This window comes from Tiliqua scincoides, chromosome 1 (genome assembly GCF_035046505.1).
Source record: "Tiliqua scincoides isolate rTilSci1 chromosome 1, rTilSci1.hap2, whole genome shotgun sequence".
In the NCBI taxonomy this organism is placed as follows: domain Eukaryota; kingdom Metazoa; phylum Chordata; class Lepidosauria; order Squamata; family Scincidae; genus Tiliqua; species Tiliqua scincoides.
This window is the reverse complement of record NC_089821.1, coordinates 82121013-82140645: the sequence shown is the minus strand read 5'-3', so window position 1 is coordinate 82140645 and position 19633 is coordinate 82121013. Positions and strand designations below refer to the sequence as shown.

The window sequence follows — 19633 nt, the reverse complement described above, 5'->3', positions numbered from 1 at the left end:
ATAGCCAAGCATTCAAACACTGACACAGTCAGTAATTCTTGTCAGCAGAGCTACAGTTGATACTGTGTTACAGAGTGGTAGCCATGCTAGACTATTGTACAAAATCACCAGTCTTGTGGCATTTTACAGAAATGTATTGTGACATAAGCTTCCATGGGGCATGAAGTAGTCACCAGAATGGGTAGATATATACATTCCAAGTACATTTATAAGGGAAAACATTGGTTTAGCATGCAAGAGATGGCAGTAGATATATCACTGTGCTTATGCAGAGCACAAATGAATATAGAATCCAATCCAATGAATAAAATTCAAATAGTGACTGAGAACAACTTGATTAACAACCACTGGTGAAAAATAGGGAGAGCATGATCAATAATGTAAACAAACAGCTAAACAGGGATCAGTTCTCTATGCGGCGAGCATCCTTCAAGACTGAATTTGTGTCAAATGTGTTAATAATTTCCAGTGGTGCTGAGGAAAGACTGTGTACCCTTCAGAAAACTCAACTTCCTTCTTGTGCCAGCAGAAGTGGCTGAAGAGACATCAAGGGCAGTCCTGCATAGAGTACACTGAAGTAGTCTAGCCTCCAGGTTACAAAATCATGACCAACAGTCACAAGGTCTGACAGGGTCTCAGTCGTCTCAGGAGGTGAAATGATAAACGGTTCCCCTTCAGATGATAAACTGGATAAGCTGATGTGGTTTTGACACTTTAGGGGTATTTTGTTATTGTTTTAAAGAAAGCATTTTTTTCCTACCAATTGTCTCTAGACAACAGAAATTTTCCCCAAGGGCCATGTGCTGCTTATGAGTCATGTCTTGCCCAAACTGTTAAATGCAATGCAGTACTATATTCCACAGAACGAAACAATTAGAGAAGTCTTTTAAGTTCACTTCAGCTAAAGACAAAGATAAAGAAACAAAAGGAAACTGACAGCACAGTCCTTTGTATGTCTACTCAGAAGTAAGTTTCATTGTGTTCATTTGGGATGATCAGGAAAGAGTGGATAGGACTGCAGCTGGGGGTCAGAAGGAAAAAATAAATGAATCTTCACCCATTTTCTTTGTACAATACTTTAGGTGATAATCGTATTCTGGTCATATGCAAAGGTTGGCTCCAGGCAGAGCTAATTAAGGGGTGCATTTAGCTTTCAGAACTGTAATTACAATGCCTGATGTGGTAGGTGAAAGCTTTCCAGTTACCTCCGAGTGAGCAATTAGTTCTTTTCTGTGCTAGACTCATTATACTTTACTCAGTTCTGGGATGGTAAGTCTCCTTTCCTGCAGAGGGCTGGGCTTCATCAGCTGCAGCACCTGGGTAACTCCACTTACTTCATTATGGAACGAGGAGCTGTGATGTTTATGTGAGTGAATATGTTTCTGCAAGTGCCACTGCCTCCGTTTTCTCTGGAACTCCTGCTGGACCTAAGCAAAGCGCATTGGGAAAGTTTAAGCCCGTGGCTTTCCTAAGAGAGCCCCAAAAAGTTGCAGAAGTGGCACCTTGGTTTTTGAGGCTGTCCAAGGGACAGCCTAGATGTGACACGGGGGGGAGGGGTTCTGTGATCAGAACCAAATTCTTCTTCAAAAAGCAAGTGCAGGGAAGTCCAATTTGAATCACAGACATAATGCAGGGAGGGGGGATCCAGCCCTTTCTCCTCATGCTACAGCTAACATTCTAATCCAGTGCTTTCTAAACTCCTGCAAGGGAGTTGGGAGCACTGTAAGCGTATGTAGGGGATGGGGGTACGGCAGCAATGCAATCCCCAAGATTGCACTGCTGCTAAAGAGGAGGGGGAAGTGGTTTTCGACTGTGTTTTTTTTGTGTGTGTGTTTTTTTTTACTGTTAACAGAGGCTTTGGGAGCCCTGCAGAGTCTTCTGCAGGGCTCCCAGCACCTCCCAGAGGCTGGCACCCCCTCAGATAAGTTTGAAAACCCCTTTCCCACCCTGGCAGCAACGTGATCCTGGGGACTGCATTGCTGCCTTCCCCCCCTCCCTGGCTCTTAAGGGGAAAATGCTTCCTAGGCTGGTGGGTTGTTACTCACCAGCCTGGGAACTGTTCTAAGCATATACGTAGACATTCCAAAGCTGCTATTAGCCACAGAAGAGAGGAGATATGGTGCCCTTCCATTGCAAAAATGTGTTTTTTGAGGGTTCTAAGGCTAGGGAATACACAAAGTAAAAATGGTTTAAATGGTACCCGTCCCTTGTACCATGGCCTGAATCTAGGAGCAACAACATGCTTCATATATCCTTTACAATCAGCATAACACAGACAGAGGTGAGTGATATTATATCCTGGGATATGACACACTGATTGGTAGTCATGTAGACCAATGGCAGCAACCCTTATTGACCATGGGCTCTTTGCTTTACGCTTCTGTTTCTCTAAAGCACCTAGCTGCCACCTCTAACTGGCCTTCTTTAGTGATTGTTAGGTTTAATTGTTAGGGTTCCTTCTCCTTTCTAGTGCTGGTGGGAGAGAAGGAGATTGACTAGCATGTGTTCTCTCATTATGAGGGCAATAAATGATGATCTCTATAATTCTCCATCTTATGGGGAAAACATGTGACATGGCTGAGATGGGAAAAAAACTATGCCTTGTTTCATTCCATTTGTGCATATGGGAAACTCACCTCGCCATTAAGAAAGCAGTAAAGCACAGCCACTGCAAAGCCCTGAAACAAAGCAAACACATATTAATTTCACAGGCCGGCAAAAGTGAGTGTCAGAAAAGTGAGTGTCAGAAAAAACTTCTTTTTCAAAATTTATGGTAGTTTTATATGTATTTGGGTTACTGAATCAAAAAATGACATCAGTTTTGCCCTATCACCTCTAGTTTCAGAGACACAGCATAGCCTTGTTAGTGAATGGTACAAGCAGCTACGGCATAGGCTTCCTCACATGGAAGGTGCTCGAACCTTTCAATAACAAGGCTATGCCATATCTCTACAAGTAGAGGTGATGGGCAAACTGCCATTTTTTTTATTTGGCACCCCAAATATACCAAGGAATAGGCCTAACTTTAAAGGCATCAAAATGTGTGTGGTGGGCCTGTGTTACTAGTTCTACAATGACAAGTGACAAATTGGTCCTTCGGAATAAATATGCAACTCTGAAAGAAGATCACATGGACTTTACACAACTGCAACATGCTGTTGGTTGTGAAAAATCAGATTGTTCATAGTCAGGTCAGCTCCTAAGACCAAGTGACTTATACTAGGTGAAATGATGCTGAACCAACCGGTTGTTTCAAAAGTTGCAATGTTTCCAACTCACAGATTCTTCTTGCAACATAAGCATTCTCAGAGCAAAAGTAAAATGAAGCAAGACTGAACAAGTTCCAGTTCTGGTGCTGGTGGAGCAAAGTGTTTGTGAACAAAGGGTTCCCCGGGCTGTCGATCTTATCAGAATTCTCACACAGAAGAGAACGGTTACATAACTAATCTGAATTGTCTATGTCTTGAGTCATTCCATTTTTTTTTAAAACAGGTATACTTTTTACTGTATACTACAGTACCTTTGTCTTTGCAGTAGGACCTCTAACCCAGAAAGTGCTTCACTCCCTGTGTGACCCTGACCTAGTTATGTGGGAACATGAAACTCTGTATTACCTAAACTCACGCCTAAAGAAGATTCAGAAGTAAGCCATTTCCTTCATTGACTCAATGGCGAAAGAAGGGCAGGGGCTTTTCAACTCAAGACAATTTAAACCTTTCAAATAAATAATTTACCTGGAAAGATCCAAGAGCTCGTTCAAACAAAGCCTGAATCTCCAGGGTGCCGTTCTTGGTATCAAAAGGGAAAAAGGCAAAGATGATGTAATGAACTCCAAAGAGAGGGATGAGTACGAGTGTTGATTTAGCAAGTCTCCTAGGAGTAAGAACAAATACCGGGCAAAACAGGAAAGCAACATCTAAAGAGGACAAGAATTTATATTATCTTCAATCTAGAGTCAGCGTTTATGCCTTCCTGTAACTGCTACAGAGCAAGCAGCAGGCTGCACTTCAGCGGCACTCTGTGAGAGGCAATCAGGCAGGGCAGACTTGCCTCTCAAAATGCCTTCAGCCATACATGACGTGGATGTTTAATGAGTCGTCTAGGTCACTACTGTCTAAAAGAAGTGGTCAGAGCTCTCCGGTACTGTATTTCAGACAGGACCCTTTCTGAGCACTACCTGGAGATGCCTAGGCTCAGACCTGAGACCTTCTACATGTGAGGCATGTGCCCCGCCACTGAGCCACAGTCCCTCCTCTTTGTGTTCTTTCAGTTACACATTTTCAGTGCTGCAACTAGAAACCATGGCCATATCTGCCCCACTACCCCACCCTCTGTTCTGCTGTCCTGTTGCAAACCAGGCCTCACTCCCAGCACTCAAGCCAGAGGAGGAGGTGTCTTCCTTGTACCAATTCTACAAGGTGCCCATGTTTCAACTGCACCTCTGCTGATGGCTACTTAGAGAAGTATTAGGGCCAAACTCAGCAAGCATGCAACCAGGTGCTCCCAGGACAAGCTTCTAACTAGACGAGTCTCTTTGTTCTTTGAAGCAGAAGCATGGGTTGGGAGAGAATGATGCCACTTACAACCAGGGAGGGAGAGGGTTTAATACTTTCCTTAAGTGCTGCTTTAATTCTGAAAATCTTTCCTGTGAAGATGACACTTCCTCATATAACCATGTTGGGAGAAGATGACATTCATGATGATGAATATTTATATTCTGCTTTTCAACAAAGTAGTTTACAAAGTCTACAAAGCAAAATAATGGTTCCCTGTTCCAGAAGGGCTCACATATTAAAAAGATGCAGAAGAAACATAAGCAAAAAGCCACTGGAAGAGAGGCTATGCTGGGGTGAAGAGAGATGGTTAAATAGTATATAAGAGGACAATAGTTTGTCCCCTGGAAGAGGCAATTTCCTCTTGATAGGAAATTGCCACTTCCAGGGGACTTCAGGCAGGTGATTTTCCAGATAAAAACAGCACACAGGGAAAGAATGTCTCTCCCTCCCCACATGTCCTAGTTCCAACTAGGTTCACCCCTGCCCCCCAACGAGTGACCAAAAACGAAGTGCTTCTGATCAGAAGTATGCCTTGGGAACATGTGATTGCAGACAGGTTTAGTTTTGTGCTAAGACTAGGATCTTAAAATAGATGTAGACAGACTTGAGACTGGGGTGGGTATCTTTGAGGGCAAACCACTTACCACACAAATTGCTTTATCACACACATATGCAGATCAGCAAACAAGTAAAACCTTCTTATTGTGCAATAGTATCCTTTTTATTCTCTTGTGAGACTGAGGAAAGAAGTTAACGTACTTGTATTGGTTGGATTCCTTGCTTCTTCCATCGGGCCACCTAAGCTTGCTCTTTAAAATCCTTATAATATTAACAAAGAGAATGAAATTTATCTGCAAAAGCAACAAAAAACTGGAATCATGATCATGTACATTCTGGCTCACTACTCAGTTCAACCTACATCTCGGGGACAAAGTGCATATTCAACCCATTTCTGCCCAGCCCCCAAGCATACAAATTTGGTCCCTGTTGTGTATATGCAAGGTTGGGCAGAAATGGCTTGGTCGAACCAGAAATGGTTTGGCCCTGTGAGTGTGTGTGTTTTAAACCTCATGAGCAGCAGTGTCCCATCAAGTTTGGAACAATGGTGTGGGGATATTTAACCCTTTGCCCTCATGCCAAACTCCTGACTTACCACAATAGCCACCAGCACAGGGCCTTGTATGAACCATCGGACATGGGTGAGCTGAATATCCCAACATCTATAAAGACAGAAAAGCAAGTTGTAATTTTCAGTTCCATGAAAATTAACAGCATTTCCAACATCTGATAATGCACCTCTTGTAGCAGTCTTTTTTTTTTTTTTTTAACTGTCCTCCCAGAACAAAATATCAGAGCAACATGCCCATATGTATGGATTCACCAAATATCTGTGATGGTCCTAAGAAATGTTTATAGGACCTTTACAGCCACATTAGAAAACTCCAAATCTAAGGTTGCTTTAAAAAAAAAAATTCCTCATTAATTTAGTTAAAATATGTATTTACTGTCTTTCAGTTTAAACAAAATTCTCAGGGTAGCTCACTGCAATCATAAACCAAAATCAAACAAATACCCAGTTGCAACAGTCATGATATTAAATAAATTTGAAACTGGGTAGGAGAAATATAAGAACTTTTTAGATATGACTATTTTGAAATTACTCTTGGAATTCTTTTTGTTTCAGAATTTTCCAAACACAGCAAGGACCGCAACTATACGAGACCAATTCTAACATCTTTCGTGGGGCACATAGTTGAGTCAACACTAATGTAGAAATAATGAGTTTGGAAAGATTTAATGGAAATATAGCTTACCCAACATTTTCATGTAATAGTCTAGCTATGGCCCATGCAATCCCAAAGAAGGTGGGAGTAACTGCAAGGGAGAAAGCAGATTTTTCATTAATCTTTACTTATATATCACACAAATCATGTATCATGATTACATCATAGTTAGTTCACAAGCCAGATGAATAGTTTGACTGAAAACAAAACCAATAGCTTACCCCATCCCAGAGCCACGAGCCACCAGAAGAACTTTCTTTCTGAGAAGAAAGAATTAACGAGCAGTGTGTGAAGATACAGTCCTTCCACAAGAAGCCAGCTGTAATTAGCCATGACACAAAAGTTAAGGAAGACTAAGACCATCTTACATCTGTCCTAAGGAAATAGAAAGAAAATATAAACATATGCTTTATTAATAGGCACCTTACAAGATTTTTAATCAATCTGCAACAAATTGCTGTTTTTCAAACAAGGAGCAATAATCACACTCTCAAATCTACTGCAGATTCACCAAGTTTACCCCCTTGGTAGAGGTGGGTGAAAACGGTGATAACGAAATAAAAACACATAACACCACTTTCTGCACATTTCATTTTTTTTAAAACACACACACACATGCACACAGCCCAAAATCTGTGGAAAAAGTAAAACTGTTTTATTTGGTTTTTATTTATTATTAAATGGAGGTGCATAGGTAATGACTGTGGCTGCATCTGCTGACACTACACTGCCTAAATGACCAATCCAGTACATTTTAAAGCAATTATAATGTAAACTTTGAATTAAAACACATAACACCGCTTTCTGAACTTCTAACTTTGAAAAATACTGAAAGCCATGACAAAATAAAAACATTTTCTCCTACTTCTACCCCTTGGGAAGTCTCACTAACTTTTGAATAATGTTAATGTGGTAGTTATATGGATGGGTGCAGGACCTAGCAACTGGCCCCCCCTGTCCAGTCCATCTCATTCTGAAACTGGGTTTAAACTGGACAGAACCTCTTGCTGTCCTCATCCAGGTCAAGAAAAAACAGACAGAAGGAGACTGCCTCCCAGAGGAATCAAGAATCCCCAGGTTCCCAGGAGCTCGATTAAAAGCCAGACAGTAGCGAAGGCTAGAGGTGAGAGCAGATGAAGCAACTCAGGGCCCAATCCTATCCCATTTTCCAGTGCCGGTGCAACTGTACCAATGGAATGTGCACTGCAACCTGTAGTGGGGAAACAGTCTCAGAGACCTCCTCAAGGTATAGGAACATTTGTTCCTTTACCTTGGGGCTGCATTGTGGTTACACCGGTGTTGGAAAGTTGGATAGGATTGGGCCCTCATTTCCCTCCTGAGTGAACTGAGACCAGACAAGTAAAACAGGAAACTAAAGGAAGTTTATTAAAATAATACAGCCATCAAAAGAACAAGGGTAAAGTAAAAATAGAATAAGACACTTGAGGAATCACAGAAAGGCAAGGGAAGATTTAGGTGGATGGGTTGGCAAAGGATAACACAGGGATTATCCTATCCAACTTTCCAGTCCTTTGAAGTCAAGCTCTACCTTCTAACCTTGCCATTTCAAGGGTTTGCCATTCTACTTAAGACGATTAAGTTCCATGGAATAACTTGTTCTGTCCAGGAAGACTGCAAAGAGTAAATTAGTATTGTGGTGGGCATGTGGAGACATGAGAGAATGAAGGGACTGTTCTTTATGTGGTATATAAAGGCGGTATATAAATACCTAGTTAGTGATTATTATGCCTCTTGCAAAAACAGGGTGAGAAACTTCCCTAAGGGTGCTTGTGCACAGCACTCCGTATGCCCACATGAGAGAATGGATGCGAATTGTCTTGGTAAGTTTGAACAAGAACGTTTTTCAAAGTGCATTTCTCTTTCGCTTAGCCAAGATGTGGGAAGTACAAAACCAGCAAGGCAATTCAAACCACAAAGTGGTCATGAACATTTCTCTTTACTCTTGTATGCTAACTCTGGGGAAAAGAAACATCATTCTCAAGTAGCATTTTCATCCTGCGATGATCTGTTTATGGACTCTTTCCCCCCCCCCTTCTTACCGTGCGTAATTCACAATAGACAGTGTCGTCAGTGTCCTTAGACAGTACAGGGTCTTTAATGAAGTTTGCCATGGCCCGCAAAATGAACGATGCAAAGAGATGGATATGGATGTAATTCCTTGTACAACGAAGTCTCCTGCACCCCAAAGAGAAAAGCATTAAGCAGGGTTCTCTACAGGGAATGTTTTGCTGATCTTACCAGCCATAGGAACATATTTATTTAATAACCTGGGTATTTATAAGCTGCCTCCCTGCCTCCAAAGAGACCTCTGAGGTGGCTTATAACATGGCTCCAGAGGTAAAAGCCTACCTACTTGGTCATGGAATTGAGCTTGTGATCAATTCCGATCACATGTGGGCACCAATGCAATTGGATTGCTAGTAAGAAACTCTGGGGTTCTCTTGAGCGGGGGGTTTCCCAAATCACCTCCAACTTGTGTCTTTAGCTGGGGATGGAGCTTTAGCTCCACCGCTCGGCAGTCGCATGGACCACTGAGCAGCAGAGAGGTAGGTGGAGGCATGGGGGGAGGCGTTCTGGGAAGGGGAGAGGCGGGGAGAGGGTGGGGACAAGGCGTTTGGGGAAGGGAGCAGGGCAGGAGAGAGGCGGGAGAGCCTTTTTGTCAGGCTACCTGCCCAACACAGAGGCTCTTGATTCTATGCCGGCCTTTGGGTTGCCACAGAATTGAGTAGCCCCATTGCAAGGCTACTCGCTTTACCTGGGAGAGGGGAACAAAAGTTTCCTTCTCCCGAGAAGCCACCAGCGACTACCTGGAGTGTGCAGGATGCGGCAGCAGCCATTTTTGGTGCTGCCCATGCACCGGGCAGCTCAGGATTGGGCTGTCCACTTACTCTCAGGTAAATGTGTACAAGATGGCAGCCTTATATTTCGGTGTATTTGAATATGCAATAATGTTAACTTTGGATGGAGTAAACCGTTTCTCCTGCTACTGTACAATAAGGCCTCCTGTGCATTAATGTCATCACCCCTCCCATATGACTGTAAGGAATGGCTTTCAAAACTTCATTTTGCCTAACAAAGGAAAAGATATTCATTTGGATTATGTAAGGATTCACTGGGAAATGAGAACAAAGAGAAAGAAAGGAACGAACAATCCACCCTCACCTAAAAGAAGCCAGAAGGCCTAAGGCAATAGTCAGTGCTGCCAGAGAGATACTGGTTCCAACGGTGTACACGGTCTCTAACTTCATCAGATAAGCCACCTGTAAAGAGATATAGAGGAAAACAGCATGAATTTTGTTCATGCTGAAAGCATATCCAATTTGATCTCTTAAAACAGGAGCACAATGGACATGCTATTCCCATTACTTATTCTAAAGCTGCCACTATCACAAATACTTTTGTTTTTGCCCAGCGCAACCAAGAATAATTCTAACAGGCGTAGGCCTGATTTTAAGGAAACACAGGGTGTGACAAAAAACGTACCCATGTGGGGTTACGAGTGGGTGGTGCCATATTGAAATGAGGTTTCCAGTACTGATACATGCAATGTTTCTGTGGTAGGAATCAATATTCATGGCATGCGCTCCATTATACAGTGATAATGCTTCATGTGTAGGAATCAGACCCACTTTATATGCAATGCCCACTATTATTAAGAATTATAAAGAAATTGCTGGAGTGCGTGCTTACTGGTTGATCAGAGGGACTTGGCTGCCCAAGAAACCATTGGGAGGTTTGGGTAAAATATTGAAGACCCAATGATTCCCCTCTTTTTGCCTGCAACTGGAGCCTTGGAGATGGAGAAAGGCAAGAAGGAAGGAGGTGGGAGGGCACCTGTAGTGTTTTGCAAAGCGGAAGACATTGCAAGGAGATGGAGTTTGGCTACTAAGTTGGGGACTGTGTAAATTACAGTCCCTATTACCTGGGGATTCTGGATGCCCCTTGGCCCCAAGGGGAAACTACGTTACAATCACCAACAGACTTCTCTAGTCCATAAAATCAGTGTCTGATGAGCGACCCAGCACATGCTACCTCAAAGCATGTGAACTAATTTATTACTAATTTGTCATGAGTACTAATTTGTAAGATTCTTGGCTTGGGTCTTGATCCAGTTCAGTCCTGCCCAGCCTTGGTTTTCATTTCAGTTGTCAACCAGTCTCTTTTCTTCTCCAGTCTACCAAATGTAAGCCTGAATCAAATGCTAGATTTGTGTTCTACCTTTAGTTCCTGGCTCAAATCCTCATGCTGACAGGATTTGTGACTTTAGCTGGTCACTCTCTACTTGGCACATCCATTATTTCATATCTGCATAAGCAATATTCACCATGTGTATAAGCAATATTCACCATGCAATCCTAGCGTAGAGTCTCACATCTGATATTTCATAAACCAACCTCATATATTGTTTCTTGCTCTCCTAGAGAAATGGACTCATCATACCTAGTTACTTGAGGCTTGATTAAATTGTTCAATATTTATTTTATTTAGTACCTTTTATAGTGTATATTAACCATTACCTATCTCTTCCCAAGCTCCTTCTAATCAGTCACTCTTCTTAGAAAGACACATTTGGCTAAAGGTATGTGAATCTGCTTATGCCATGGTGCTTAATTTATCTGGTAACCATCATTTCTTAGGATTGTGCTATATATACATGTATTTGTGTCCCAAAATGGGATGCAAGCTTTTTTTTGCTAATTTATGCATTCATTTTACCTTTGTATCTTTTTGAAAATGTGAATACAATTCTTTTACAAAATTACCTGTTTAAGTGAACATTAACAAGACTCAGGATGGCTTTATACATTCATGTTACTTGTAGTGATAGTTGCTTTTCTTGTTTACATTTCATCCATGTCTGTGATTCTTTGTGTGGGAAAAATTTGTCCCCTCTCTCTCTCTCTCTCTCTCTCTCTCTCTCTGTGAGATAAAATCTCTGTTGTGTGAATCCGTTTTGTTTGAATTCTTCACTCCTATGGATACTGACACGATTTTCATAAATGCTATGATTCCACAAAATGGAAGAGGTTTAACCTACTACTACCACACTATTTTTTTAAGATCTCTTCTGAAGGGCCTCTGCTCTTCGATATTCCATACAGAAATACCTCTATCAATCACGGGATATCTATAGCCAAGCACTGCGTGAAATAGTACTAAAGAAGCCATCATTGAAGGTAATGGGATCCGATTGGCCCCACCATGCCCAGAATGCACTGCTCCCATTGACTACAAAGGCTATTAATCAACCCAGGATGCTATTTGCAAACTGCTTTCATGGAGAAGGCAGAGGCTCTAGTCTGTAATACTATGCTTAAACACCAGGTCTGTTCCATAGGATACAACATATAGCACAAAGATAAACATTCTGAACATGATGGAAGTGACTTGCATGCACATTCTCTGTCCTGAAAAATGCCTCAAAACACAAAGAGAATGTGCATTCAAACAGCTTCCACACAGCACCTAGAACATTATTATGTCTGCCCTTGCTTTATCTGATAATGTGAACGCACTTTCCATCTTGTTGCATTTAAAGTGGCATTCGCTTCTGTCGCATCAAAGCCACAAGCAGTGCGTAGTCGTGGAAATCGGTTCGACCAGCCTTCCCGGGTGCAATTACGATGTATAAACCCTGTATGGCAATGACAACATGAATCACAGAATTATTCACTATACTATGCACTAGTGAAAAAAGACAATTACCTGTACACATTCCCAAGTCATTTCAATTTGTGTTTCAGCTATTGCAAGTTACTGAAAGGGCAATATAGAGCTGGAAAAGGCACAGAAGAGGGCAACCAAAGTAATCTTGGGGTTAGAGCACCTTTCCTATGAAGAAATATTAATGTTTTGGGAGCTTTTAAGTTCTTTTAGAAAAGGGTAAAGGGAAGGGATCAGATAGAAGTTTATTTAATTAAGAATGGCATGAAGAAAGTCGATCAAGATAATTTTTTCTCCCTCTCTCATTAACTTTAGAACTACAGGTCACCCAATTAAATTGATTGGCATTCAATTGAAGACAATCAAAAGCAAATATGTCTTCACACAATGCAAAATTAATATTTGGAGTCTGTGATGATGATGACTGGCTAAGATGAGTTTAAATAGGGCTTAGGTAAATTCGTGGAGGTTAGGTATATCAACAGCTATTAGTCATGACTGACAGCTAAACATTACCTCCATTTTTAGGGGCATGCCTCTGAATGCCAATTGCTGAAAGGCAACAACAGAGGAGGTGTCAGGACCTGAACCCAAACCCTGACTCCAAGGAGACCTCCAGCAGGTCCCAGCATGTACTAGGACAACAGGGAATCAATACTCCTTAAGGGACAGCCAAGGACTACCTGCCCAATGAGACTGCAATACTGTACCCTCTTCAATGGAACTCTCACCCTAGCTTCACTCTCCATCATCAGTCTGAGAATTTCAGGAGCAAAGGTGACAACTGGCTCGTGGTAAATGAGTTTGTTCAGAAATTCAAGGTCTCCCTTCCTTCAGTCTTGAGAGGAGGAGGCAAGCACTAGCACTAGCTCTCAGACAGAGACCTGTCAAACTCCAGAAACAAATGGGGATGCCGAATCCGCAGTCAAACTACTCACTGGTGCCAACTGGCGCAGTTTCAAGGGAGGGGGACACACAACACATTTGCATCAAGACTGTGGGAAGGAGGGAAATGGTTACAATTAAAGCTTTCCTTCCTCTTGGTGGTTCTGATCACCCCCCCCCCCCAAAAGCTGCTCTTTAAGAAAAAAAGGCAACAGAGCAAGACAACAAATGCCTTTAGCATCATGTGTGGTTTGTCTCTAAAAAGCACCATTTTATTCCTATTACCTCAGCAAACATGGGGTTGGGAACATGCACTTGCAGAGAGAATGTGTTGTTCTGCCCTGAGCCAATAGTAAAAAAGCAAAATTATTTACTTAAAGCTGCAATCTTATACACACTTACCTGGGAGTATGGGTCTGATCCTATGCTGGGTCAGTGCCGGTGGCCGCCGCACTGCCCCAGCAACCGCCGTTGCAAAAGTGTCGTGAGGCAATCCTGTGCTGGCGGTAAAGTGCTGCTAGCGGTAAAGTGTGCTGGCCCACTGGGCCAGCACCAGTCGGCACTGGGCATCAGCACCAGGGAACAGCTGGCGGTATTAACATCTGTCATTTCCAACTACAGTTATCTGAAGCATTATAAGAGCTTAGAGAGAATGTACACATTGAGAAAGGCTTCAAAAACTACTGTGAACACATGGTTGCTTAAGTACTGTACAGTATTATCAGCTCCCTCTAGTGACCAAATTAAGTCTTTGTGCCTCATTTGGGAGTCCCTGGCTATGTCCTTCCAAGATGATTATAAGAAAACCAATTGTATTCCTGGCACAACAATTACACTAGTCTTGATCCAGCGGCACCTCAGCCATCCTCATGCACTGGTTTTAGGAGGATGGTAATCTTGCTGTAGGGGACAGCCTGCTGTGCATCAACTTCTAAACATATTAATTGTTTATTGGAGTTTTAAGCATTTGATTAACTACAGAAAACACACACTTCTCCCTGCCTTCACCCTCATCCCAAAATTTTACATACCCAAATGTAGAAAACATGGCTCTAGGACAAGCAACCAATAGTCCTTAATAAGATGGAACATTAATGGAAATTTTAATGCAATAATGCATTACCTTGTTATCTGGTGTGCTCCCTGGAGCATTTGGTGGGCCGCTGTGGGATACAGGAGGCTGGACTAGATGGACCTATGGCCTGATCCAGTGGGGCTGTTCTTATGTTCTTAATGCTTCCCAGGGAGCCCAGTAGTTTGAGTCACCCCCTTCCCTTCTCCCCTAACCCATCACAAACACGCAACATTTATCTGTCGTCTCAAACTATTGGAGTATACTGGAGCTCAAGTATAAAGGAGGACAGCTTATTTGTGAAAGCTCCCCCATGCAGGATATTACCTGTTGGAATGCAACATTGTCTGAAGGACACTGGGAGACAGTGTATTGAACAGGAGGCAGATTACTCAAAAGTAACTCTTGTCATCTGTAACCTGTTCAGGTGTGTCCCTACCTTATGTTCACCCCCTTTCTTTCTCTTCTGGTCTCCCAACATGCACGAGCTTCCTCCATAAGCTCTGCCAGCTACATGGGGTCAACCATGCCATGAAGTCTCACATCTCATGAGAGAGGATAGATCTAGGATTCCCTGTTCCAAAGTTTAGGATCTATGCTACCAATAGTTGTACATGCTTTTAAACTGTTAGTAAAGTGGTGGGGAGCAATCCCAAAAAGGATCTTTCACCATATGACCCTACATAAATGACCCATAGCCCTTTTTCCAACAGGACCCTTAACTCAAGGAATCCATTCCAAATGTCATCATATTTATCAGGGTCTCCCCTTCTAGTAAAGGCTTGCACAGGGCTTGCTCCAACATATCCTCAATCCTCTGCTGCAATTAGGTGAATTTGTGCCCTTCCAGCAGTCAAGGGTGATACACATCACTATCAAGAGAGCTCATAAGAACAGCCCTGGAAAAGGAGGACACACTGAATTCAAAGCAGGGAAGTGAAGCTTCATGAGCACTCCTGGGCTACACAGAGGAAACACTCTCTCCACAGAATTCTTTAAATATCAAGAATGGACAATAGAATGGAAGCTTTAAAATTTATATACAACATGGCATGGGGGAAGCAGAGATCTCATTCAGCACCAGTGACATTTATAGTCACAAATCTCCCAGAGCCCAGGAGACATGAACTATTATTCTGCACATTCTTCCAGCATGGGGATCTGTGAGTATTTCTCAGTCTATAACCAACACTGGAAGCAGACAAACTGGGTTGGGCACCCAAAACACTTCCAATACCATACAACCAAAAAGCAATCTTTTACTATGAAAACATAAAACAAAAGAGATAGCTTGCACTAGTACTTTTTCCTTGTTCGTATTTCTTTTCATTCATATCATAGACCATACCAAGTAATATAGGAGAGAATTTGAATAACATGTATTCCATGCCTGGACCTGGTCTGGTCCATGTGAATTAATGGTCCCTTGCGCAAAAGTGCAAGGCGTTGCGGTATCTATGCCAAACTATGAGAACAGTTTGCCCAGAAGATTTGCAGCTGGGCTGTGAATCCAGATCTCTGTCCAACATTCTTTCACAGCATCAACCCACAGCATGGATTTATTTTTCTTATTCATTTGTTCTTGTTTTGTTTTAATTGCAAAAGTACTGTCCCACTCCAAGATCTGTCTGTGGAGCATTCTATCCCAGTCATGATGTCAGAGAATGAAAGAGCCAAAGTATTATTATTTCTAGAATTTATAACTTATATTCCAAGCTCCAAAGGTTCTTGAAATGGCTGAGATGATTTACAGCTTCAATCCTATCCATTCGCCCCGCCCCACTGATGCAGCAGTGCCAAAATGGTGACCCCCCATGGCGTGGGGGGGGGGCATTCCGTCCCATCCCAAGGTTGGGGAGGACCTGTACTCTGGTCTCCTCTGAGTAAAGGAACATTTGTTCCTTTACCTGGAGGTAAGCCTCCGTGGCACGGGGAGGGGGTGTCTATTTGGACCTGCACTAGCTAAATAGCTTTAGCCTAGAAAACAAAGTTCACAGTTCATGGGGTTGTTCTTGAAAATAAAACTTTGCACATATGCACATCACATTCCAATGTATTTCAACATTCCAGTTCAACATTATACATAAGAGTAATTCCTTAGCCCACTCTGTGGCACTCTATAAGAAAATCTGGCAGCACAGTGTCTCGGGGAAGTTAGTTCACATGTTTCAATTTACCTGTTTGCCCAGTTACCATTTGGAAGGCTTTGGGGCAAGGAACACGAATGGTTTGTCCAATGGAAGCAGACAGCCAGCAGGTTAAATTATCCCACATTCCAGTGCACTGCTCTAAAATTCAAAAACAAAAACACAATTGTTTAAATTGCATCTCTTGTGAACGAGTGTATCTGGTGTCCTTACCATGAAGAACATTAGCTCTGCTTATGAACACGTTAGGACACATGTTAGAACACATGAAGCAAGGAGAGAAGTCCATGTCTTCAGGTCATCCTACTAATTTTAAGCAGTCCTGCTAACACTAACACTGAAGAATAATGGCAAAGTGTCAAATGGTGCTTCCAGACATTCACATTTCTTCTGGGGAAAAGCACTCTTTTCTCATCAACCTGTCAGAATGTTCCCAGACATATTTTGAATTGGGGACCACTACCATGAGAATTTGTCATAAAGATTTTCTACCTGGACACAGATTTCCAGAAAATATTCCACAATTCACTCCGAAAGGATTTCTGAAAAGACATGGATATAGAGCCTAGTATTTTTAGCCTGGACAAGAAAAAACTAAGGAGCTATGATAACCATTTTCAAGTACCAGAAGTGATGTCACACAGAAGAAGGAGAGAATTTGCTCTTTGTGGCTCCTGATTGCAGGACTAGAATCAACAAGTTGAAACTACAGGAAACAGATTTACACCCCAATCTTATCCAGTACACTAAATCAGCAATTCTCAAACTTTTTACTGTTCCACCCACTTCGTCGGCCACGTCACATTCGCAAACGCCTTGTGCCTGCTGGGTCATGCCACAGAATGCAAGGTCTCAAGGCTTTCTGGGGCCATGTCATGGCCCAGAATGCCTTGTGGCTTCTGATCAGCGCCGGCCCCATAATCCACCAAAAATTGGGTCATGAACCACAGTTTGAGAGCCGCTGTTCTGGACACAACAATTCAAGTCCATGTATGCCAGCTAATGACAGCCCTGCCAGTACAGACATCTGTACACTGACAGATACACCTCAGATGCTGGCACATCAGAAAAACAAAACATAACCACAACAATGTAACTGAGACACCAGCACAACTTCATAGACATAGGGGCCAAAATGGAGAGGTGACCAGGACTGACACTGGAGGGACGACAGACATGTGCCCAATACCAGAAAAACCTCCATAGTTCCTTCCAACTCTTACATTCTGTGATGAAAAAGAGACTAAGAGCACAAGTCTTACCTGCATATGGGCCTGTGCAAGTCCCTTGCACCTGCTCAGGAGTATCACAAATGTGCCAGAAAGCATATTTGCACCTCCTTGTGAGCCAAGCAGGCTGGTGCAAGAATGTGCGGCGGCCTCCCACCACCGGATCCTGCCCAGACAGGGGTAAGTTTGCCCTGTCATAAGTAAGGGGCAGCCGAGGGCAGTCAGCGTAGGGGTTGGGTGGGAAGAGGGTGGAAGGAAGGCAGGACAAGGGTGTTTGGGGGTGGGGGAGGGCAGGCCAGCGGGTGGACCAGGCCTGGGAGTGGGGTAGACCCAGCCTCAGCAATTTAGTCTGAATCCTAATCCTCTTCCCAGTCAGCCCAGCATTACACTAGACTGCTCGGATCTGCACCAATGATTTCACTTGCGCAGATACAAATAGCCCCATAGAGATGGCTAGTGCACAACATGGGGTAAGGGCAAAAATATTCCCTTGCTCCGAGTTGCACTCCAGCCACCTCCTAAACTGCACTGGATACAGCACAGGCCACATGGCTACTGGCCACAAGTTAAGACTGGGTTCTAAAAGGAACTGTACATTGGGGCAGGTTTAGCTAGTGCTGATTTTCAGTCCCAAAATCACTGAGAAGTGTGGCCAAAATTGGAAAACAGAACAACTATACAAACCAAGAGTGGCAAGACTTTAGAGAAAGCAGAAAAAGCCCATTTGGGGAAGGGGGCAGTGGCACAGAAGCAGTGGTAAAATTTTTGCAATCTTCTAATAGACATATGTATTATCCCACTATTATAGTCATGTCCAAAAGAAGGCATGTACATGGTTATGAGACATGTTTTTATCAGAGTACTGTACGTGTTGGAAGGAAAAGTTTATGTTTCTTGATATGGTATCTGCAGAAGAAGGCAAACGTATATGTATGGTCAGGGTTCCGGAAGGAAACTGCCTTCTAGAAAAGAGATTTCAGTACAATAGCAGATACCTTCATTTTTTGAAGAAAAAAAGCAACTTTCATGCCCAGAACAGTGGTGTGCACTGCCCTTAAGTACAACACAATGCTTCATATACTTATCTTTCCAAAACTACAGGTATTTTTCCACCTGATAGAAAAATACAAAGGGCTCCTTCTATTTACTCTGTTTCTAATCATTCAAATGCTTTTGTTTAGAGATAATTTCGAACTCCATCACGTACAACCCAAGCATCGCAGGAATTGGCAGCACACAAGCATCCATTAACTAATCCTAACGGACATTAATCATGGAGCCCCAGGAGCATTTGTTAAGGAACTATGATAAGTATGCTGGGGATAGGACAGGTGACCTTGTAGAGCCATCTTCTATTACAATCCATGGCTACCCATTCAGTGGGCACTGAGTATCCATAACTGAGTTCCCTTGACAGCAACAGTATGCAGAAGTCATACAGTGGGAAACAGATAGCAAATACACAGTCATTAATATCAGAGGTTCCCACATCTAGTTGCTGCATGTTGGATGGATATATCTGAATTCGGTTTACTGATAAGTAAAGAGCACAAGGCCACAGTTTTGTTTATATAAGGCACTATAACTATACCAATAAAAGGTCATTAGTCAAGACCAGAAAGGAGCAAACATTGCTCTTCAATCAGCTATTGTACTGAAATCTCTTTTCTAGAAGGCAGTTTCCTTCCGGAACCCTGACCATACATATACGTTTGCCTTCTTCTGCAGATACCATATCAAGAAACATAAACTTTTCCTTCCAACACGTACAGTACTCTGATAAAAACATGTCTCATAACCATGTACATGCCTTCTTCGATAACTTCTAAAACAAGAGCTTTTAAACTTGCAGCTATCAGTCATTCAGAGGGTATAAAGAAGCAAGATGCAGCAACACTGGGAGGCAGAGTTCATTCCCAATGTCTTGAAAGAGCATCTCATTCTCACTTTCCACTACGCAAACTTGACATACATGTCCTGATGGGGACAGAAAGCTATTTTCTGATAACCAGAAGAGGTGAGGGTGTCTGAATGTTTAGGGCTGTGGGTGCCAAACCCTGGCCTGCGGACTAGATCCAGCACCTGCTGCAATCTTTCCCTGGCGTGAACGGCACTTACTGTTCCATCAGGGAGCCTCCACAAAGCCCCTCCATTTGCCCCCAGCCTTTGAACTGGCCAGCTGCTTCCAGGTTCTGTCGTCCCAGTTGGCTTTGTGCCTGGATTTCCAGGCAGACGCGGCTGGCCAACTCGAAGACAGAAACAAACGGAGAGGCTC

The 19633-nt window shown here is 42.8% G+C and overlaps 1 protein-coding gene across 1 annotated transcript in view; it reads right to left on the bottom strand.

Annotated features, from left to right (window-relative positions):
• Positions 1-1244: 1244 nt before the first annotated feature.
• The window catches only part of SCTR (secretin receptor), a 29453-nt gene continuing 11064 nt past the window's right edge, over positions 1245-19633 (bottom strand). The window contains exons 3-13 of the mRNA XM_066638151.1: positions 16160-16270; positions 11878-11996; positions 9524-9621; positions 8401-8536; positions 6562-6715; positions 6371-6431; positions 5710-5776; positions 5316-5407; positions 3735-3873; positions 2637-2678; positions 1245-1427 (exon numbers count right to left, since the gene is read on the bottom strand). Of these exons, the coding sequence (XP_066494248.1) occupies positions 1245-1427; positions 2637-2678; positions 3735-3873; positions 5316-5407; positions 5710-5776; positions 6371-6431; positions 6562-6715; positions 8401-8536; positions 9524-9621; positions 11878-11996; positions 16160-16270 (1202 nt within the window). The remainder of the gene's footprint in view (positions 1428-2636; positions 2679-3734; positions 3874-5315; positions 5408-5709; positions 5777-6370; positions 6432-6561; positions 6716-8400; positions 8537-9523; positions 9622-11877; positions 11997-16159; positions 16271-19633) is intronic.